Genomic DNA, 23,186 nt, shown 5'->3' on the forward strand with positions numbered 1-23,186 from the left:
TGGGTTTTTTTTTTTTTTCTTTAAACCTTTGAAATCTTTTGAAGCGCTTGCGATATTTTCACGTTCATGAAAACCAGCAATGCATAGATGGGAGGCAATTTTTTATTTTTTTTTGTAAAACAAAACTGCATCGTGCTTGCATACAAAATCGCAGTTTTACCAGAGCGATATTTAGTCCGACTTTCTTGGACTGATAGTGTGCTCGTCCGTGTGAATACACCCTAAGGCCTTAGTCAGACGGGCGATTTGTCGCGCGATTTGCGGATCGCATGACGGCTGCGCATCCGCAAATCGCGTGACCGGTGCGCGCACGTCGTCCGCAAATCGCCCGAAAATCTGCTCCTAGCCGCGTTTCATTAGAAACGGGCCGGAGCTGTCCAGCGCATTGCATTCAATGGAGACGGCAATACAGCCGTCTCCATTGAAAGCAATGCGCTGCGGGCGAGCCCGGGATGAATTGTCGGTAAGGGCTTAAATATATAAGCCCTTCCCTGCAATCCATCCTAAAATGTGTTAAAATAAAAAAAAATTTGTATACTCACCTTCTCCCGGCAGCCGGAGCTCCGCGTGGCCGTCCTGCAGTGGGTGTGAAGGGGGTGTGAGTCAGACCTGCCCCCTGATTGGCTCAGCACTGAGCCAATCAGAGGCATGCCTCACTCACACCCATTCATGAATTCATGAATGGATGTGAGTCAGACCTGCCCCTGATTGGCTCAGCGCTGAGAGGCAGCAGTCACTCACCCATTCATGAATTCATGAATGGGTGTGTGAGTGTTTTCAGCCTCTGATTGGTCAGGGCTGTGACCAATCAGAGGCAGATCATTCAGCAGGCGGGGATTTTAAAGCCCCGCCGGCTGAATAGTGCCAAGAAGCAGTTCAGGAGAACTGACAGCGGCCGCGGCTGGACTCCGGCTGCAGCGGAAAGGTGAGTATACAATTTTTTTTTATTTTAACACATTTTAGAATGAATTGCAGGGAAGGGTTTATATATTTAACCCCTTCCCGACAATTCACCCTGCGCACGCCGGCAGCCCATTGCTTTCAATGGAGCGGCTGTATTGCCGCTCCATTGAATTCAATGGGCAAACATCGTTCTTCTCTGCCACAGCTGTTACAGCTGTGGCAGAGAAGAATGATTTGTCTTCTATATGTTCTCAATGGGGTCGGCGCTGCTGCCGCCGGCCCCATTGAGCGCATATAGAGAAGAGAACAGGAATCGCAGATCGCAGATAGGTGCGATCTGCGTTTTTTTTTTTTTGTTTTTTTTTTTATAAAATCGCCGGACGCATGCGCAAATCGTGCGAAACATCGCCCGTCTGACTAAGGCCTAAATAAAATATTATACACCCTGTTATATGTTATGTAAAGTGATATGCACTTTATTCTGTCACAGATCAGGGCCCGCAGGTAAGATGACCCATACATGTGCCCCTTATCTGTTCCAGGCCTGAAACCTATGTACATATCATAACTGCTGCCAGCCTCGTAACCCGTTTGCTTTCCTGCAGGTGGTCTATAAAACAACAGTGCCTTATGATCCTGAAGGAATATTAGGCACTATCAATTCAGTGCTGATGGCATTTCTTGGACTCCAGGTAAGGTGAATCAAACTCCGGTCCTTTCATACTTTACTCACATCTCCAGCTGTCTGTGTGCCTGAAATAGAATTGATCTCTGATATAACTTGCACCAGTGTCTGGCTTAAATTATACATCAGTCTATCAGACCAGGCGGCCGGGTCTCCTCCCGACAATCCACATCCCCCTTTTTTAAAACTGGCATGCATTTTAAAAAGTTGCAAGTTTTTTTTTTTTCTTTGCAAGTAAAGTCTTACACCCAAATTTGTGCCATTTTCTAGAGCACCTTTGCCTTAGTAAAGGCCTAGGGGCAGATTCATTATCAGCTGTGCCATGCAATGTATTGTTCCCGGTGGGTAAAAAGTAGAGTGTGTATTTACTTCCATGAAAACCCTATCAAGGCTGTGTACAGGAGCTGGTGTATGGCCAAGTGCATACAAGGTGGAAAAGCGTGACTGTGCTTGTACACGGAACGATTACACTGCGCAACAAATTTTTACAAAATAACAAAGTAATTGATGTGTTTCTGTATAATTAAAACCTGCTGATTCTGCTGGTCACATTTAATACTAGCGGCACGTATCATTTTCAAGTTACGAACCATTTCCTTTATGTAAGATGATAACCGTTTGGACGTGCCCTAATAGTAATTCGACTGTTTTTGATGGAAAATGATGCTTGGATCTTGACTTCCGCCTGTAAGAAACATTACTTTCCCTCTGTGAGAACCAGCAAAAATCGCCCATCATATTCGGATTGTACTTCCCTTTGTAACGATCTTCAATGACTGAGATGTCTTGTGTGCGGAATACGCAGTGCATAGAACCCATTGATTTCAATGGGTTCGTTCACATAAGCATATTTTTTTGCACTATGTACAAGCTTGTTGAAAAATACGCAGCATGACCTTGTGGTGGCGTATTACACACTGCAATAAGCCATAGAAGTGAATGGGCGGGCACAGATACGCAGTGAGTATGTAGGAAACCTGCTTATTTGCACACCATTTTAGTGAGCCTGTCTTCGTTCTTTTTTGCATGCACAAATATGCAGTGTATTTGTATAGTTAAAAACAGAGCAGGCGAAAAATGCAGGTATAAGTGATTTTACATTTTTTTTTTTTTGGTAATGCAAATACATATCGCATTTGCACGACTGAAATGCGCTTACATCCATGGGAATGAGCCCCAATAGTGACCTCTACAGTGGCCTCAGTAGTAATGGTGACCACCATGGTAGTCCCAGGGATGCTGCATAGCTAGAGGCCAATGGCAACCCTCCTATTGGATCGGGAATAGGTAATCTTGAGTCATGAGGCACAGATTTAGTTGCGGAAGGTGTATCTGGATACCGAATTTTATCGGTTTACTGGAGAAACCTTTGGTATTTGTCATGCAGAAAGAACAGTCAGTATGGTGGTCTTTGTTCTCGTCATACCATCGGTGCCCACTTCTTATCTTGATCACCAAGCTTTATTCCGAAGTACTTGTGATAGGCGCACTTTACCAAGGATGTTATTTTCTTCCGCTTTGTCCTTGTTGGGAACTGTCCACAGACATATCAGAAATCATCATCTGGGTTTTTCAGACATTCGCGCCGCTCAGCCCTATTGTTAAATATTGAAAAATAGTCCCAGTCTAACCAATGACCTGAAAAAACACAGTCCATTAATTACAACTTACTGGTGGATGATCTGCAGCGTTATGGCCACGTGGAAACATACCCTATAGGTTACATAAACCTACCCTATAGTGTTCAGTCAGCACGTGGTGTGTAATAGCGATTGTGAAATAGTTGCACAATCAGTTTTGTTCTTTTTATTAAGCAAGGTTAATGGCGAGCCGACTGGATTAATTGTATGGGCATATTTCCAAAAATACAATACAACGACAACTGGATTACATTATTCCCCATAACTGGAAAACCGTACATGGCAGAAAAAAATCCGATATCCGATTTGAATTCAGCGCACTAAAGCTATTTGCTTATCTGTGTGTTGTAGTGATATTGGTCAGATTCCTACGATCCAGTGAGAATCTGAATATTAATCATTATAAATCATCATAAATCTTTCACTTTTTGTTGTTTTTTTTTTTTTTTGTTTACACTTAACGATACGTTGTTTGGTTTTATGCAGACAGTTGGTCACTTATGAATGACTGCCTGCTTACTGTGAATGGAGTTGGACAGGCTGGACACGCTCCCTGACCGCTCCGCCTGCATACAGTCAGCGATGCTCGTTCCTGTGTAAAAGACCAGGAATGATTATCACGGGGACAGCGGTTGGGCATCTGTAGTCCGACAGCTCATCCTGAGGGTATGTTCACATGGCGTGGATCTCGGTGCAGTATAAATTGACGTGTTGTGGATTTAAAGCGAACCTGTCATCAACTATAAACACCATAAACTAAGTTCTGGTGCTTATAGTTCAGGTGACGTGCAGTCCAGAGAGTTTCATACTCGCCCGGTCCTCCCTACCTGCAGTGCCTCCTGCAACGTCATCCTGTTCATGTTCTCTTTTAGGGTGCAATTTTAATATATTTCTTTTTTTTCCTCTATTCTTGGTCCTTCTCCTCTGCGTGACCTCTTATCATATAGTATTTTGGCGCACTGTTGATTTATGGATGGAGGCTCCTACGCTGTTAATTACATGGGTATTTGTCTTCTTACCACTGTGTTACAGGCTGGTAAAATTCTTGTGTTTTACAAGAATCAACACAAGCAGGTGCTGGTGAGGTTCTTCACGTGGAGCGTGATCATGGTACGTTGCGTGTTGTGTGTTTTTTGTTCTTGTTTGCTGCATTTATTAATTGCTGCTTACCAGGAATCTCCTATTTAAAAACGTCTTTTGGGAATGGTGTTGTGAATATGTAACCAGCACAATACTGTAATACTCTACAACCGGCTTCCATCAGAGGTGTTTAATTTTACGTGGGCAATTATTTGGCACAAGCCTTTGCCCAGCAGTCGCCTTGTCTGAATGTGTCCCCGATCACTCGACGAATGAGCCTTTTATGTAGCATCAAAAATCGTTGACGGCAACGCATTGCTCCTTGCTAACGAGAAATGTGCTGCTGACAATCACACTCTATAGGAATATTGCCCCCATATCACGCTCCCCACTGTGTGAAACCCCCAAGGCTGTGAGGTGTTTTTATATGAAAACAGCGTCTCATCACTGCGGGAATGCCCTTCATCCCGGCCGCGGCTGTCAGACGTTGGAGAGGATCGCAGAGTTCTCCCATTTCTTTCAATGGGGCTGCGATGGAAGATCTTGCAGCTAGATGGAACATTCTGTGCTTTGTTTCCTCCATCATATTGTGGTGTCATGCAGAAAAACATCGCTTGTGTATGACTCCGTTCAAAAGAGTGTGGTTCATATTTGTGCGTCTCACAACCCACTGATCTTTCGCAAATTTCTTGCCAGTGTGAAGGCAGCTTAAGGTCGGTTTCACATCTGCATCAGAAACTCTGTCCAAAATACTAGTCATTATGGTCCATCCAGTACTGTTCCGATCTGTCCACAGACTGAACCATTCGGCTGCGGGGATTCCCCTTTCCTGCTCTGGTGTCTCCAGCACAGATGTGAAACCACCCTAAAATTTCTGTAGTAGAAAAAGTCCAACATTTAACAAATGTACAAAAATACATGGTCTATAGGAAACATGATGCCCTGTTTTCCCAAAAATAAGAACTACCCTGAAAATAAGCCATGCCCTGATTTTTCAGGATTTTCGGGGAGGATTGAAATATAACCCATTCCCTGAAAATAAGCCCTAGCTGCATTACATAAAAAAAGGAATACCTATCAGGCTCGGTCCAGGTCCCTCCCACTGCTCTACGAAAACGGGATTTATGAATTGGCCAATCAATGCCTCAGCTAAGCCAATTCATAAATCCCACCTCCACAACGCGATGGCTATGATTAGTTCTTCAACCGCTGATCAGCCAATAAATGCAGTGCTTTATCAACCAGTCACTTGCATTGGTTCATCAAGCACTGCATGGATTGGTTTTCAAGTGTTGCTCAGCCAATCAAAGCCATCACTTCCTGGAAGCAGGATTTATGAATCCTGTACCCAGGAATTGATCTGTGGGCAGCTGAGAACTGCAAGAGAACAACGGGAGGGACCTGGGCCGAGCCTCCTAGGTAAGTATAATAAGACATCCCCTGAAAATAAGACCTAGCTTCTCTTTTGGGGCAAACAATAATATGACAGGGTCTTATTTTCAGTAACTCTGTGACTGTTATCTTTTGCTATTTCTATAATTTTGTTCTTCCTAGGGCGTTATCTCTGCAATTTTGACTAAATGTTCAACAAATGAAGGTTTTATTCCAGTGAACAAGAATCTGTGGTAAGAATGAAAAACCTCTACACAGCAGATTTTCTGCATTATTGTTTTGCTGGTGAAATTCTTGACCAATGGGATGTCGCACAACCACCTATTAGATTCAGTTTTTCAAAGTTGGCCACCATGTTTGTGACATGGCCTGACAGGTTTCCTCCTTCCCCGACAGCTTGTGTCTAAAATTGGATCACCATCTGCCAAACCACTAATTTTCCTTTAATTTTAGACCCTATGTATGTGTATGTAATACATTAGCCGTGCTGCGGCTTCGCCTGCGTTAAAATTTAATGAAAAGTAGCAGTTCTCTGATCTGCATGGTTGGAATAACGGTTCATTAGCACCTTATTTATTTACTATTGGGTCCCATTTACGCAGAATAGTAACACTGTGCAACACAATTTTTGTAACAGATAAGCAGATAGGCGGCTTATAGTAACTTTAGTGCGCTGAATTCAAATATGATATCCATTTTTTTCTGCCAGGTAAGTTTTCCAATAATGGGGAATAATGTAATCCAGTTGTCGTATTGTATTTTTTGAAAATACTGCTGACTGAACACTATAAGGGTAGGTTTATGTATGCTTTCACGTAGCGGTAACACTGCAGATCACTAAACCATAAATTGTAATTGCCTGGTCAGGTCAGATGAATCTGTTGCAGCAGGCTGATGGGAGGGTCAGAATTTGGCGCAGGCGGCAGGAATGGTTGATAGAGTAATGGCATGGGGAACATTTCTCTGATGCCTGTGGATGAACGCCACAATGAATTGCTGTTGTTTTGAAGGCCAAAGTCGGTCCAACACTCTACTAGATGGGTGTCTCTAATAATGAGGGCATACAGGATATTTTTTTATTGGCGTTCACCATCCATTATAATTGACATGAAGATTTACAATATTAAAAAAATTTTTTAGAATTTTTTTAAATGTTCTATCAATCTTGCACAATTGACTTTTTTTTTTTTTATTTTCCCATAGCCAGCTTTAAAAGACCCATAAGATTTGTATTGCTACTTTTATCATTTCTTCTGTTACAGCGATAGCAAATATATATAATTTTTTTAATCTTTTATCCTTTCACTTTAAAATCACCTTAAACATCTTTTTCATTGCGCCCACAGTAATGGGCCCACAAGGGTGCCTTCACATTGTACGTAAATACATAGGAGAATTTGCAGTGGAAAATCCATAGTGTTTACAGTACAAGCCATGTGGACAAGATTACAGAAAGAAGTCCCATCCACATGGAGTAGGAATATTCTGTATGGACTCTGCACCATGCTGGTGTAGACTGCAGATTTTGATAGCGGATTTCAACCTTTTTGAAATGCAAAGGCTGAAATCTGTGGCAAATCTGCGCTATTTCGCTGCTGCCAATTTTTCACTGTAGAAATTCGCCAATGAATATGCCCCACGTGAAGCTATTGGAGGGGGGCCTTTTAACATTTGTTATGCTTATTGTTGCTTTTGTTCCTCAAGGTCCGTCTCTTATGTAACAACCCTCAGTAGTTTTGCGTTCTTCCTGCTGATGCTGATTTATTTTCTGGTGGATGTCAGAAGGTTTTGGATGGGCGGTCCGTTCTTCTATCCAGGTAAGAAAATTGCAAACTCTGAATGAATCACTAATAAAACACTGTGATAAGCCAGCAGGTAAGATTAGAAAAAAGCAGCATTATTGTAAAATTATATATATAATAATTTCAACAATGTATATCGCATGTTCTATTGTTTGGTAAATCCAAGGCAAAAAGGATGGATTTCTTAACTGTTTTCTACCATCTAGAGCATTTTCTTAGCGCTTCATTACAATATCGGACAAGTTCGGTATCAATTCAATCAAGGCTTATTATGCGACTACCATTACAGTGGTCTCTTATGTGATGTTTCAGCAACAACTGTCGTTATTGGACAGAACGTCACAATGTAATGTGGTGTTGTCATAACCCATAATTGAATCTGATCTGGATATGGGACCTGTCGTAATGAGCAAAAGCGTGAATCCAGGTACCATACATACCCGAGAGCTCAAATTGACACTAGCCCAGAACTTTGGCATTGGGCCATTTAGATAAGAGGATTTTTGGTACTTACCGTAAAATCTCTTTCTCGTCTTGTTCATTGGGGGGGGGGGGGGGGGGGGGACAGCCAAGACCGTGGTATAGCTACTGCCACTAGGAGGCGACACTAAGTAAAAAAAAAAAGTTAACTCTTCCTGCAGGCTCTATCCTCTCCTGCCGACATTAGGCTAATCCGTTTGTATGCCAGCAGTAGGAGCAGCCAAGCAGGATCTGAATAACAACTGTAAACCAAAAAAGCACCATGTGCAACTTACCAGAACCAAGTATCCGAACGGGATGTAACCTGTAAATATCTGGGTGGGTGCTGTGTCCCGAGAAAGAGATTTTACGGTAAGTACCAAAAATCTTTTCTCGCTTGTGTCATTGGGGGACACAGCCAAGACCGTGGGACGTTCTAGAGCAGTGCCTCTTGGGGTGCGAGAAATATGAGCCATGCGGTCAGTTTATAGCAGTCTGTAAGACTCTTTGACCGAGAGAGAGGCGTCCGACGAGGCAAAGGTATGCACTCGATAAAATTTTGAAAACGTATGCAAGGACGTCCAGGTAGCCGCCCTGCACACTTGTGGGGCTGACATCCCATTGTGTACTGCAAATGAAGCTCCCACTGCCCTTGCAGACTGCACCGCAATCAGAAATGGTGGCATCTTGTCCTTGGAGCGGTAAGCATCCGCTACTGCCAAACATATCCAGCGGGATATGATCACCTTGCAGGCCGCCAGACCACGTCTCGGGCTGTCAGGAATGACGAACAAGGAGTCAGATCGTTGGAACGACTCTGTCCGCTCCAGGTAGATTCGCAGGGCTCTTACCAGGTCCAACCTGTGTAGAGTTCTTTCTCTAGGATGGACCACGGAAGGGCAAAACGACAGTAACACGATATCCTCGTTGAGATGGAAATCCGACACCACCTTGAGGAGAAACGAAGGGATAGGGCGTAATACTACCTTATCCTGATGGAAGACTGTGAATGGTGGCTTCACCGACAATGCAGCAATCTCCGATACTCGGCGCAGGGAGGTAATTGCTACAAGCAGAGCCACCTTCCAGGTCAGCACCCGCGCCGAAACTTTCCTCAGCGGCTCGAATGGTTGAGGCTGCAGCGCATCAAGCACCAGGTTCAAATCCCAGGGCGGAACCAGAGATCGGTAAGGCGGAGCCGCATGTGCGACTCCCTGTAGGAAGGTGCGTACTGCTGACCTAGCCGCCAGTGGCCGCTGAAAGAGGATGGATAACGCTGATATTTGTCCTTTGAGGGAACTCGGGCTGAGTCCCTTCTCCAGTCCGTCCTGAAGGAAATCAAAAGCCGAGCCAGCGAAAAACCCATAGGGTGAAATCCCCGTTGTTCGCACGATAGGATAAAGCTTTTCCCTACACGGTAGTACATCTTGGAGGAGGACGGTTTTGTGGCCTTGATCATGGTCCGGATCACTGGTTCCGAAAATCCCTGAGCTCTCAGGACTGCGGCTTCAATAGCCACGCCATCAAACGTAGCGTGAGTAAATTGTGGTGGAAGAGGGGTCCCTGTAAGAGAAGGTCCTCCCGCAGAGGAAGAGGCCACAGGGCGTCTGCCAGTAAGTCGATGATTTCTGCGTACCACGTCCGACGGGGCCAGTCTGGAGCTATGGGGATTACCGGAAGTTCTTCCTTCCTGATTCGCCTGGGAACACATAAGGAAACTGGAACTCCATCCACGGAGTCACCAAGGCATCCACAGCTCGTACTCTGGTGTCCTTTGACCTGGCCACGAAATTCGGAAGCTTGCGGTTGAACCTGGATGCCATTAGATCGACATCTGGTTGTGCCCACCGCTTGCAAACCTCTTGAAAGACTCCGGGGTGTAGTTCCCACTCGCCTGGATCGACCGTTTCCCTGCTAAGATAGTTGGCTATCCAATTGCGCCTGCTGAAAGGAACAGGGAGCAGAAACCAACAAAGGTGGGATGGATAAAAAAAAATTTTCTTAATCCAAAAAACGGATTAGCCTAATGTTGGCAGGAGACGATATAGCCTGCAGGAGGAGTTTAACACTTTTTTGCTTAGTGTCGCCTCCTAGTGGCAATAGCTATACCACGGTCTTGGTTGTGTCCCCCCCAATGACACGAGCGAGAAAGTATGTTTGAGCTACAGCTTCCCTTCAGAAAAAAAAAAAAAAGATGGCAAACTGCAGGCATGAAGTTATAGAGCAGGAAGAGCCGAGCAGACTGAGAAATAGTTTTGAGTAGAACTTGTAATTTATTTTAATTTATATCTCTGCTCATTCTGAACTTTGAGGTCCAGTGGGTGGAGCCATCAGTGGAGGATATTTCTGTAAGCCCAGTCATATATCGAGAACTAGCAATTACTGATAGCTCCGCCCACTGGACCTCTAATTTCTCAATAAGCAGATATATAAATGAATAAAATGCAAGTTCTACTGAATCTTTCCCCATAAATCTATGTCAGTCAGCTCAGCTCCTCCTGCTCTATAACATCATGCCTGCAGAATGGACAGTGTGTTCCAACTGACAGATTCCTTTTAATGTATTGGATAATCATGTAATAGCAGGGTATTAGCACTCTGCTCCTGAGCCATATAGTTAGCCAAGGATTAGAGTGATTTATGTCCTGTGAGATCAGGGAAGCTTTAGGCTTTGGCCTGTAATACATTGCAGCATGTTTGGGCCCAAGGGCTCATGCATAAACAACTGGAATTGGCCCAGGATTGGATCCAAAGCTTTTAAAGAGGTTATCACACCAAAACCACAATCCTAGATGACCCTTTTAAGGCGATGCTTTATACTTTTAATCTGTTTAGTTATCAATGCCTGCTTTAGACTTTAAATAAAATGCAAAACTGCACTGTGTAAGCGAGACTTTATGGATACAGGACTACAAAACACTAGTGTCAGATGCTTACATGCAACATTTGCATAAAACATTATATGGTACCTTTGTGTCTTTCTGTGAGGTATTTGATTTTCTGGATGTGAAAATTGTCTGTATAATATATTAGCTGATATACCCAGCTTCACCGGAGTTAATTTGGTACAGGTGACTACCTTTTGTTCGCACGTAACATTTTCATGAAGTCATGGTTACTTCAGAGGAACCGAGAAATAAAATATGTAGACAGAGGAACATTAGATTCTTCTAAGGTTGCATGTACTGATGTTCCTTTGGAGAATGTGCCACCCCTCCCACTCGCCTTACTTTTTTATCCTTAAAGGTAATGCCCCTTTTTATTCAAATTTACCCAGACTGAAAGTTGCAGCCTCTTTCTTAGCCTTAAAGGCATGCTCTATCTTTGCAGTCCATGGCTGTTTCCTTCTGTACTTTTACAGCCTTTCAGTATATACACACAGAGGTCAGTTGTATTCTCCTCAGTATATACACATAGAGGTGAGGTAGATTCTTCTCCGTATATACACATAGAGGTGAAGCAGCTTTTCCTAAGTGTGGGCACACAGCTGAGGCAGTTTCTCCTCAGTATATACAAATAGAGGTGGGGTAGATTCTCCTCCATATATACACACATAGAGGTAAGGCAGATTCTCCCCCGTATATACACACATAGAGGTGAGGCAGATTCTCCCCCGTATATACACACATAGAGGTGAGGCAGATTCTCCCCCGTATATACAAACACAGGTCAGTTAGATTGTTGTGCCAAATTTCACGCTTGTACAACACCGGGAAGCTACATTAGAGGGGTGTACTTATTTTTGCACTTAGCATTGAATAATTGAATTGTGACCCCTTTCCTTTTCCTATTTAGAACCTAAAGAATGGTCATGCCAAATTTCATGTATGTACACTACTGTTCAAAAGTTTGGGGTCACCCAAACAATTTTGTGTTTTCCATGAAAAGTCACACTTATTCACCACCATGCATTGTGAAATGAATAGAAAAGAGAGTCAAGACATTGACAAGGTTAGAAATAATGATTTGTATTTGAAATAACATTGTTTTTACATCAAACTTTGCTTTCGTCAAAGAATCCTCCTTTTGCAGCAATTACAGCATTGCACACCTTTGACATTCTAGCTGTTAATTTGTTGAGGTAAGCTTGTGAAATTGCACCCCACGCTTCTAGAAGCATCTCCCACAAGTTGGATTGGTTGGATGGGCACTTCTGGCGTACCATACGGTCAAGCTGCTCCCACAACAGCTCAATGGGGTTCAGATCTGGTGACTGCGCTGGCCACTCCATTACCGATAGAATACCAGCTGCCTGCTTCTGCTGTAAATAGTTCTTGCACAATTTGGAGGTGTGTTTAGGGTCATTGTCCTGTTGTAGGATGAAATTGGTTCCAATCAAGCGCTGTCCACTGGGTATGGCATGGCGTTGCAAAATGGAGTGATAGCCTTCCTTATTCAGAATCCCTTTTACCCTGTACAAATCTCCCACCTTACCAGCACCAAAGCAACCCCAGACCATCATATTACCTCCACCATGCTTAACAGATGGCGTCAGGCATTCTTCCAGCATCTTTTCATTTGTTCTGCGTCTCACAAACGTTCTTCTTTGTGATCCAAACACCTCAAACTTGGATTCATCCATCCACAACACTTTTTTCCAGTCTTCCTCTGTCCAATGTCTGTGTTCTTTTGCCCATCTTAATCTTTTTCTTTTATTGGCCAGTCTCAGATATGGCTTTTTCTTTGCCACTCTGCCCTGAAGCCCAAAATCCCGCAGCCGCCTCTTCACTGTAGATGTTGACACTGGTGTTTTGCGGGTACTATTTAATGAAGATGCCAGTTGGGTACCTGTGAGGTGTCTGTTTCTCAAACTAGAGACTCTAATGTGCTTATCTTCTTGCTTAGTTGTGCAACGCGGCCTCCCACTTCTTTTTCTACTCTGGTTAGAGCCGGTTTGTGCTGTCCTCTGAAGGGAGTAGTACACACCGTTGTAGGAAATCTTCAATTTCTTAGCAATTTCTCGCATGGAATAGCCTTCATTTCTAAGAACAAGAATAGACTGTCGAGTTTCAGATGAAAGTTCTCTTTTTCTGGCCATTTTGAGCGTTTAATTGACCCCACAAATGTGATGCTCCAGAAACTCAATCTGCTCACAGGAAGGTCAGTTTTGTAGCTTCTGTAACGAGCTAGACTGTTTTCAGATGTGTGAACATGATTGCACAAGGGTTTTCTAATCATCAATTAGCCTTCTGAGCCAATGAGCAAACACATTGTACCATTAGAACACTGGAGTGATAGTTGCTGGAAATGGGCCTCTATTCACCTTTGTAGATATTGCACAAAAAAACAGGCATTTGCAGCTAGAATAGCCATTTACCACATTAGCAATGTATAGAGTGCATTTGTTTAAAGTTAGGACTAGTTTAAAGTTATCTTCATTGAAAAGTACAGTGCTTTTCCTTCAAAAATAAGGGCATTTCAATGTGACCCCAAACTTTTGAACGGTAGTGTATGTCCCCTGGAAGTTAGAGAATTAGATTAGGTACATTACACAGAGGTGCCAATACGTTTGCACTTTGCATTGAATAATAGAGTTGTGACCTTTACTTTTCCTATTTGGACCTAAAGAACGCTCCTGCCAAATTTCATGTTTGTACGACCTCCGGAGGTTGTTAATAATAATAATAATAATTATTTGTATAGACACATGGTGCAAAACCATCACAATCTAACACTGCAGCAGAACGCAACCCTCCCCAACATAATTGGCTAGCACACCGCCTCTGAAGGGTCCCGCAGACATTCACCCAGCAACAGAAGTCTATAATAACTCCCCACCCATCAGACTCCTGTTTCATTTGAATACCCCTTCGTATAGGACTTCTGTCCCTTGTAGTGCAGGACGCTGCAGTTATTGGTGCTGATGTGTGTCTGCTTACAGGGGACACTGTTTCTGCGGATTGTTATATGCTGTATCCAATATACAACATACGTTTCTAGTTTTTCTTTCCCCTTTCCTTAGGAATGAACTCCATCTTGGTTTACGTTGGCCATGAAGTCTTTGAAAACTATTTCCCGTTCAAGTGGAAGATGCAGGACAATCAGTCACACGCACAGCACCTCACCCAGAATCTGGTGGCTACTTCTATTTGGGTGCTGATCGCATATATCCTTTACAGAAAAAGAATATGCTGGAAGATTTAACTTTCAATTCACTCTGCTAGTGAACAAAGGAAGTGTAAGGCTGCTTTCACATCTGTGCGGAGATTCCATTTTTCTGCTCCATTCAGGGAGCAGGAAAGGGGAACCCCTTGGCTGAATGGTCCCCATTGACTCTAATAGGGGCCATTTGGTTTCCACTCAGCTGCCCAGTATTTTACTGGAAGAAAACGCTCTACATGCAACACTTTCTTGTGGTATTTGTACCTCTGCACGGAGGACCCAGCCAGGTTCACAGAGCGGTTTTAACCTGGAGAACTGGACTACATATTAATCTACCTGGTGTCCGTTTATAGTTTGTCTCTCATAGCATAAAGCACTGTTAGCCGAGGGCAGGAAAAAGGGAAAGTGCTTCTGAAGATGTCGTTGTGTCCTCAGCAGATATATTCATGTCTCCACTAAACCCTGTGCAAACACTAAACGAGGCAAGTTAATTTCCATGTACACTTTTTTTGCAATGCCACCTCTTATGAAGTCTGTACTCCTGGAAGAGTTCACTCCCTGGTTGGGTAATATCAGGCCTGCATAAAATGTCTGCTTTTTCTGTATGTAAAATGTTATTTTAATTCCATTTTAAAGTATTCTATGTGTCTTAAATGTACTGCTTTATAAAGTAATGTATTCCAAGTATGAAGTGAGATCGGCTACCGTATTTGTAAAGTGGCGTTGGATAGGAGTTGTCATATTACTGTTTAGTGCAAATCTGCCAAATATGATCCCCTTTAAAGCTGGGCTCACATGGGGCAGATTTGCTGAGGAATGTCCACAGCGCACCCATTTGGTGCAGAATTCACCCCCTTATTGAGGTGGTGAATTCTGCAGGTGTAACCAGAGATACAGTTGACTTGCTGTGGACTTTAAATTCTACTCTGCATGACCATTTACACAGAGCTTGAGGAAAAATCTCATCTACGTTGGGTCGACTGTAAATGTCGTGGAGGGTCTATATTGGAAATCCACAACACATCAACCCCCTGTGAACCCAGCTGAAGAGAACCTGCCAGCTCCCCTAACAAGTTTGGTTTCATGGGTAATATAGGCATTTACTGAAAACAGGAGCAGCACAACGTAGCACCGCAAGCATTATTGCTCTTGAATAAATTGACAACTGACTATTCTTCGTCTTGCAGTGGGGTGTCCTTGACATCGTCAAGATATATTTTACAAGGGTAACAAACACTCAATTGTCAGTTTATTTTCATAACAGAAAAAATGGCCCCGGCCCAGCGCTGAGGGCTTGTAGTGCGCGGGGGCCATATGTAATTAGTGCAAGACTGTAGATCCAGAAGGAGGCGAATGTTGCTGCAGAGATACCTTTAGGGCTCATGTCCACAGGCAAAAGAAGAATTAAAATCCGCAGCAGATTTTAACTCTTCTCCTGCCCGCGGATCCGCATCCCATAGGGATGCATTGACCACCCGCGGGTAGATAAGTACCCGCGGATCGTCAATAAAAGTGATTTTAAAAAAAATGGAGCATGAAAAAATCCGGACCATGCTCCATTTTCGTGTGGGTCTCCCGCGGGGACGGCTCCCGCGGGCTTCTATTGAAGCCTATGGAAGCTGTCCGGATCCGCGGGAGACAAAAATCAGATTTTACTCACATGCTCCGGTTCTTCTCTTCGCCGCGGCGCCATCTTCTCTCCGTCGTGGCCGGATCTTTTTTCTTCGGTCAGGCGCATGCGCGGGGCACATCACCGACGTCATCATGCGCATCCGCCGGGCCGAAGAAAGAAGATCCGGCCGCGACGCAGAGAAGGAAGTATACGGAGCGGGCGGGAGGTAAGTTTATTCTTATTTATTATTTTCAGCGCTCATGTCCGCGGGGCAGGAGGGATCCGCTACGGATTCTCCATGGAGAATCCGGAGCGGGCCTGATTTTCCCCGTGGACATGAGGCCTTAAAGAAACTGCCTCCGTAGGTCTGCCATACAGCAGGTGTAAGGCCTCATGTTCATGGGCGCACGGGGAATCCTGCACGGAATCTGCCCATACCAATGACCCTGTGTTCCTGTCTGTGTCTTGAAGTTCCATACTGCAGATGTGTGTGAAAGTGCCCTGCAGAATAGGTTCTTTATTTTTTTTCCCCACAAACTCCTGCTTTTCCCGCGGAATCTGCGGCCCGTCGACAAGGTCAGTTGCGTACGGGCTGCTGATCGAACGGCTTCCATTGACTTGGAGGGTTATTGCTGCAGAGTCTGCCGGTAGACATGAGGCCTAAATTAACCCCTAATTAAGCACATATTGCACCATATAGTCATGTATAGATTGGCCAAAGAAGCTTTATTTACAGTAACACCAATGAGACACAGTAACTATACAGACAAGGACAAATCACTATATTTACACCACAGGCCAAGTCAGGCAGGTCAGAGAGACTCAGTAAAAAGGCTAAGCCAGACACTGCAATAGCAAAATCTTTTCATTAATACAGAAGCGATGCAAGACCACCATGAGATTTTCTGCGCAGCGGGAGACCTGGCGTTCCATAGCCAGCCGGAAGTCTTCTTTCACCCCTTTTGTAATCCCGCGGGTCACAGTATGGTGTCTGCCACAAAACAGATTTGCATTAAAAGTGTAACTATGAGCATGCATGCTTTAATTAAAGGGGCTTTCCATGCAACAAATGAGGTGTTAGAGTTGGGGGCTGGAAGCGCTATTGTTTGTGGATAAAACAGAAGGTAAGTACTGCCCTTTATAAAAGCCTTCTATTCGTCACAGGGTTTGGACCACCACCGATTACGTCTAAGCACTACATCATCGACAATACTGGCACTAAAAGCCCCGTATCTACACAGCGGATGTTGGCACAGATTTCATCCCTCATTAAAAAGGGCCGAAATCTGTACTACAGAGCAGCAGTGTGAACTGCCAGCGGATTGGCCGCTGGATTCTATATGACTTTTCTCCATACTGTATGGATAAGATGTGTAAACGGGCCGGCGCAGCTCTCGTACTGGAAGAGTGGTGGACTGTTGTAGAAAATCCACAGCATCGACATGGCATAGGAACATATCCTAAAAACGGATAAATCTGTGCTACCAGCACAACGCCAGGGTTAGGCAACTGTCACACCTGAGTCCCCACCTGTGCCTCGCAGAAAAAGAACCCGTTCATTAATTGATTTTTTTTTTTCTGCTCAGACCGATGGTCTATATTTGAAAGATCATTGCAAGTCCCATTTTTCACACAAAGACATGTAATGTGTGATGCAAGCTGTGCTAAAGAATATCAGGCACAATTCGCATCGACCATGTGAAAACAGCCTAAGGGTAGTTTCACACGAGCGATCATATTTTTTCCACGGCAAAAATCGCATCTTTCTTCCCGTGATTGAGCGGCGACGATGCTTTTTCTTGAGAATCTCGGATAGCTGCGGCCTGCGGTAAGGTTGCACAGCGTCAATAGGACATTCTAACATTAGAAACATATTGCACGAAAATCGCAAGTTTTCGCAAGGAGACTTCATAGGGAAATATGGGTGATTTAAAAAAAACACAAAACGCAGAAATATAAGACAAGCTGTGATTTATTTTTTCTCGCAACATAGCATCAGTAAAAACATCACCAATGTGATGAAACTGTTGAAAATGCCCAGAAGGGGCATTTTTCCATTTAAATGGCTGTGCACAGATGGCCATTTTTTTTTTTTTTTTTGTAAAACTTGGGTGGAAAGTCAGTTACAAAAAAAAATCTCTCTCAAACTATTAACAATGACCTGTCCGTCTGTGCGTGGGTTTTTTAAGTGGCTTACATGTGCCGCCCCTGATCACGACAATGACAAGGCTGCTATCCGGCTAGGAGTTTGTAGTCTGCACATGGATGAAGGACTCTTGATGACGTCACAGTCATGTGATCAGGGGCAGAGCATGCAAGTCACTCCTGATGAGTCACAGTTGTGATCAGGGGCAGAGCATTACGGTGAAATCACCGCTTCTTGATCTCCACTGCTGTGTGGCTTCTGATACCTGTTGTATGGCATGAACAATGCATGCAGCAGCGCTGTGTGTGTGACGTGCTTGTGGCGCATTGCTCTACCAGAAACACTGGTACTATAATTCCTTAATAATTATTATATTATATATATATATAGCGCATGTCCTATTTTTATCCGCACATCAGCCAGCACATTGATTGGACGGCGCACAGACATCCCATCTGAGTTGCACCTGAGAAACTCGGGAGCAGCTCTCCAACAATTCGGGTGCATGTAGCCTTTACACAGGAGTTTTGACCGTGTCAGCAAAAAAGCATTGGGTAGCCCTAACACCCCAACCTACAGGCTGCTTTTTCCAACCTACAGGTTGCAGCAACCAGCGACTCGCGCTGCAACTTCAAGGACAGTGGGCGACTCCAGGGCTACAGCACAACCCCCATCACGGCCAACAGTTGCTGTGTAGGCCCAGCCTAAAAGTGACAGTGTTGGATCTCCTCCACCGAGGCTTCTCTTAGCGGCAATTCACATGGAGACAGTAAGTCATGCACAACATTCCCGGACGCGACTCTCATTACACAGCGCATGAAATTGCCATCTGTACACCGTGTTATGTGTAAGGAGACTGCGCATCTGCTTGTTCTACCTGTTGCAAATAATAGGTTGTGTTTGCCTGCATCTCGCAATGCACAAAACTCATGATCTTCTGGCCCGTGTGAATGACCCTTACTTGCAGGCAGGAAATTAATAGTTACAAAGTAAGAATTTTTATTTCCATAAGCATCCTAATAGAATCGTGAAGCACAGACGAATCAGAGTCACATTAAAGTCACAGTGATGTCACCATCACACACAACTATCGTCCAAAGCGTGGAAAGCAAAAAGTAGCTCCAGAATAACAAAGAAGAAAGATTCCTGATCGATGACCTCCCTAAAAACTTACCTTGCTTCCCCATAACCCCCCCCCCGTTCACAAACCCCCCCACACTGCACCTCATTGTCATCCATGGATGAGAACATGCAGTTTCTGAGCCAAATTCAGAAGTGGATCCGGCAGGCATTAGACATTCGCTCTTCCTTCTTCTCATTCTCCGTGCCTGCAATTCTAGCATATGGTTGCCTCCACACGTACCAGAATATTCCGCAAGGTGCTGCAGAATACTCAGTCGTGCAGAAAACAAAACCGCACATCTATAATGTGGATTTTGAAATTGAATTAAATGGCTGCCTGCTGTTGTAATCTGCATGTCTGTAGAATTGCCAAAAGTGGAATATTCTACAGTGAACCGATGTGTGAGAAAGCACCCTAAGGCTAAGTTCACACAGGGGGCGGATTTGCTGCCCGGACTTTCCGCGTGAAATATTTCACCAGTAATCTTAAACCAGTGCCTAAGCAGCAACACGGACAAGATTTTCAAAATTCTAATCCATCCCCTGCGGATGAGCCATTGCAGCCAAGCCGCGCTGAAACCGATATGCAGCGCGGGATTAAAATCCGCGGCATGTCAATTGTATCACCATTTCCGCTGAGGGCTCTCCCCCCTCTATGGGGAGAGATGGCCACAGTGGAACACAGCCGGCCAAGCCGCTTCAAAACCCATGCCAAATGGTCCGCTATTGCACTCGCCAGTGCGAAGGAGCCCTAGGGGCTACCGCCTAGCCACTTGCGTTTTTTTAAGGCTGGCTTCACACAGGGCGGATTTGCCGCGGAATTTTGCTGCGGCAAATCTGCCTGTGGCCTCTAATCCTGGGATTAGCCAGCCATGCGGACGAAATTTGTCAAAAATCTCGTTCACACAGCGTGGACAATCTGTCGCAACAAAGCCGGCGCTGATTCCCGGGATGCAGCATGTCAATTCTTTTTTTATGGGGGCTCGCTCCTCTATATGGGAGAGCCGGCCACAACACAAAAGCATGTGGTGAAGTCTCTCCAAAACCCGCGGCACTTAGTTTTGAAGCTGCGCTTATCCTGCAGAAATCTCGCTGCGGCAAAACAGTGAGATTTCCGTGGTGAAACAGTCCCGTGGGAATCCAGCATTAGAGTTAATAGATGCCCTTTAATTACAAAAGGTCCCCTGTCACTGGTTGAGAATATGGCTGCCCAACGACTGATTACAAGATCTTCCAGGATTAGACCAGCTTCCTCAATTTCTGGCCCACAAGATCTAATCTTGCCCCCGAAGAAACCTAAACCATTGTCTCCTGCATGTACGAAGAAGACTTGCGCATATGGTGATACGGATCTACAGAGAATACAATGGGTAACTTATAGCATTGTCTTGTGTGATGTAGAAGTGGGCAGCGGACAGCAAACACCAGTCACTCATGGGAAAAATGCTGAATGTCACAAGTTTACACTCACATGAATAAGAAAACTGAAAAAAAATATATATGGGCAAATTATTGCACATCAAACATCAAAAACTATGGGGCTGTGAAAAAATGTTGACAGACGGCACATTATGAGCGGGCTTCGTGGACTTAGTACCTGTCACTGGTTGCTATGCTGGCCTGTAGGACAGGCATGAACTCCTGCTGCAGCAACCCCAGGGTAGTGCTAGAGCTCCTTCAAAAACATCAAACAGTAAGAGCTTATCCTCCGCTGCAAAACACTGGTGACAAACATACAAGTCTGATAGCAGGTAGTGTAGCTGGGAAGCGGGGATGTTACTACCGTTTGGTTTCGTGTTCTTGTCTAGTAAGGGCAGGGGATCGAAATTCTCTCGGTTGTGGTCATCCCATAGGGAGCACAAAGCGGGCAAAGACATTTTTCCAAGAGCTTCAGAGTAGGGATGTAGTCCCGAGTCTTCCTACCGCCACAACTACTTATAAAGTAGCTTAATAGTGCTGTGCTGAATCATAAGAGGGTACGGGGGAATTATTACTGAAAGATATATTGCAAAGAGACATTCTTGTACTACATTCTATTGTTACTGCATATTTATTGGGTTATTCCATCAATCATCATTTATCACCTCTCCACAGGACAGCTGATATATGCTTGATTGATAAGGATCCCATCACAGGGATTCACACTGAGGGCAAGAACAGGGACCTCATATCCCACTTTTCTCATCAATGCACCCCCTACAGTGAGGAGGAGCTTGAACGGAGCGACAGCCCAGCCGGTGCTCTGCTACTATGAACATTCGACTATGGGGCTACACGAAGTAGCTGAGCGCTTGTGCATGGAATACCCATTCTCATGATCTGTGGGGGTCTCAGCAATCAGACTTCCACTCATCCAGCATTTATTAACCATCTTGTGGATAGGTGATAAATGAGGAGTCTGGGAATATCCTTTAAGGAAACAGAATAACCAGTGACACAATGTTTGAAGGGCTGTAAATCATAAGGCACCATGACTTTTGGGGCTTTGAAGGGACTTGGAAAAAAGATGCCATTCAGGTCTATGGTATTAGTAGTATTAGTTTAAACAACCAATTCCCTTCATGTTTGATATACAGCGAGTTCAGAAAGTCTTTAGACCCTTTCACTTTTTTTTTACATTTTGTTATATTGTGGCCTTGTGCAAAATAATAAAAAATATATATTCAAGTTTCAATATTCATTATTCAATACCCCATAAGTGAGAACAGAATGTTAGTTTTTCATTAAAAAAAAATTGTAACATCCTGTTTTCACCTTGTCATTATGGGGTATTGAGTGCAGGATGAGGGGCAAAAACGAGAAGATTTTTTTAAAATGAAAAAGTAACATTGTGCATTGTCATCCTTTGGTATAACTTCAAATTTAGCTTTGGGGCTTCCCTTTTCTTGATAATTTTTGAGATGTTTTTATACCCTGATTGGAGCCATCTGTGGTAAATTTAGTTGACTGGACATAATTTTACAAGACACACCGCTGTCTATATAAAGTCTCACGGCTCACAATGCATATCAGAGCCAAATACAAGCCATGAGGCGGAAAGAACTGTCTGTAGAGCTCAGAGACAGGATTGTGTGGAGACATAGATCTGGAGAAGCTACAAAAACATTTCTGCTGCACTGAAAGTTCCCAAGAGCCCAGCGGCCTCCATAATTCTTACATGGAAGAAGTTTGTAACAACCAGGACTCTTTCTAGAGCTGCCGACCCACCAAACAAAAATCATTGGGGAAGAAGGATCTTGGTAATAGAGGTGACCAAGAACTCAATGGTCACTCTGGCGGAGCTCCGAAGATCCTGTGTGCAAATGAGAGAAACTTCAAGAAGGTCGACCATCACTGCAGCCTCCAATCTGGGCTTTATGGCAGAGGGGCAAGAAAGAAGTCTCTAAGTAAAAGACACATGAAATCTGCCTAGAGTTTGGCAAAAAGCACCTAAAGAACCCCAAGTCTGAGAAACAAGAGTCTCTGGGTCTAAAGAAACCAAGATTGAACTTTTTGGCCTCAATTCTAAGTGTCGTGCCTGGAGGAAACCTCATCACCTGCCCAATACCATCCTTACAGTGAAGCCTGGTGGTGGCAGCATCATGCTGGGGTAGGGGACACCGGTCAGGGTTGATAGAAAACTGAATGGAGCAAAGTACAGAGGTATTCTTAATGATAACCTGATCCAGAGCATAAGGGACCGCAGACCGGGCAGAAGGGTCGCCTTCCAACAAGACAATGACCTTAAGCACACAGCCAAGACAAAACAGGAGGGGCTTAGGGACAACTCTGTGAATGTCCTTGAGCAGCCCAGCCAGAGCGCTGATCGAACATCTCTGGAGAGACCCGATAATGGCTGTCCACATACGGCCACCATGCAACCTGACAGGATCTGCAGAGAAGAATAGCAGAAAATCCCCAAATTCAGGGGTGCAAACCTTGTGGCATGATACCCAAGAGGACTGCAATTGTTGCCCAAAGTGCTTCAACTAAGTCCGGAGTGCAGGGTGTGAATACTTATACAGATGCAAAATGTTACGTTTTCATTGTAAATATTTGCAAACATTTCTAACATTGTGTGGTCACTTAGTCATTATGGGACGTTAATTGCAGGTTGAGGAGAAGGAAAACTTGACCTAAGGAGAAGGATTAAACTTGACTTAATTTGCACAAGGCCGCAACATAAAATGTAAAAAAAAAAAAAAAAAAGGGTCTGCAAACTTTCTGGACCGACTATATTAGGCTAAGCAAATCCACCACACTG

General features: G+C 44.2%; 2 protein-coding genes across 4 annotated transcripts in view; one reads left to right on the top strand and one right to left on the bottom strand.

Moving 5' to 3' along the window:
* Positions 1 to 14,750, top strand: part of HGSNAT (heparan-alpha-glucosaminide N-acetyltransferase) — a 46,083-nt gene extending 31,333 nt beyond the window's left edge. For both annotated transcript variants that reach the window (XM_066574126.1, XM_066574127.1), the window contains exons 14-18: positions 1,509 to 1,595; positions 4,261 to 4,338; positions 5,863 to 5,933; positions 7,405 to 7,517; positions 13,924 to 14,750. In XM_066574126.1, the coding sequence (XP_066430223.1) occupies positions 1,509 to 1,595; positions 4,261 to 4,338; positions 5,863 to 5,933; positions 7,405 to 7,517; positions 13,924 to 14,105 (531 nt within the window). In that variant the 3' untranslated portion in view covers positions 14,106 to 14,750. The remainder of the gene's footprint in view (positions 1 to 1,508; positions 1,596 to 4,260; positions 4,339 to 5,862; positions 5,934 to 7,404; positions 7,518 to 13,923) is intronic.
* Positions 14,751 to 16,382: 1,632 nt separating this feature from the next.
* The window catches only part of INTS10 (integrator complex subunit 10), a 36,312-nt gene continuing 29,508 nt past the window's right edge, over positions 16,383 to 23,186 (bottom strand). Inside the window, exons 17-18 of one of the 2 annotated variants that reach the window (XM_066574128.1) lie at positions 20,541 to 20,618; positions 16,383 to 16,666 (exon numbers count right to left, since the gene is read on the bottom strand). In XM_066574128.1, the coding sequence (XP_066430225.1) occupies positions 16,510 to 16,666; positions 20,541 to 20,618 (235 nt within the window). In that variant the 3' untranslated portion in view covers positions 16,383 to 16,509. The remainder of the gene's footprint in view (positions 16,667 to 20,540; positions 20,619 to 23,186) is intronic. The other variant, XM_066574129.1, reaches the window with a different exon arrangement.

Source organism: Eleutherodactylus coqui, chromosome 7 (genome assembly GCF_035609145.1).
Source record: "Eleutherodactylus coqui strain aEleCoq1 chromosome 7, aEleCoq1.hap1, whole genome shotgun sequence".
Taxonomy (NCBI): Eukaryota; Metazoa; Chordata; class Amphibia; order Anura; family Eleutherodactylidae; genus Eleutherodactylus; species Eleutherodactylus coqui.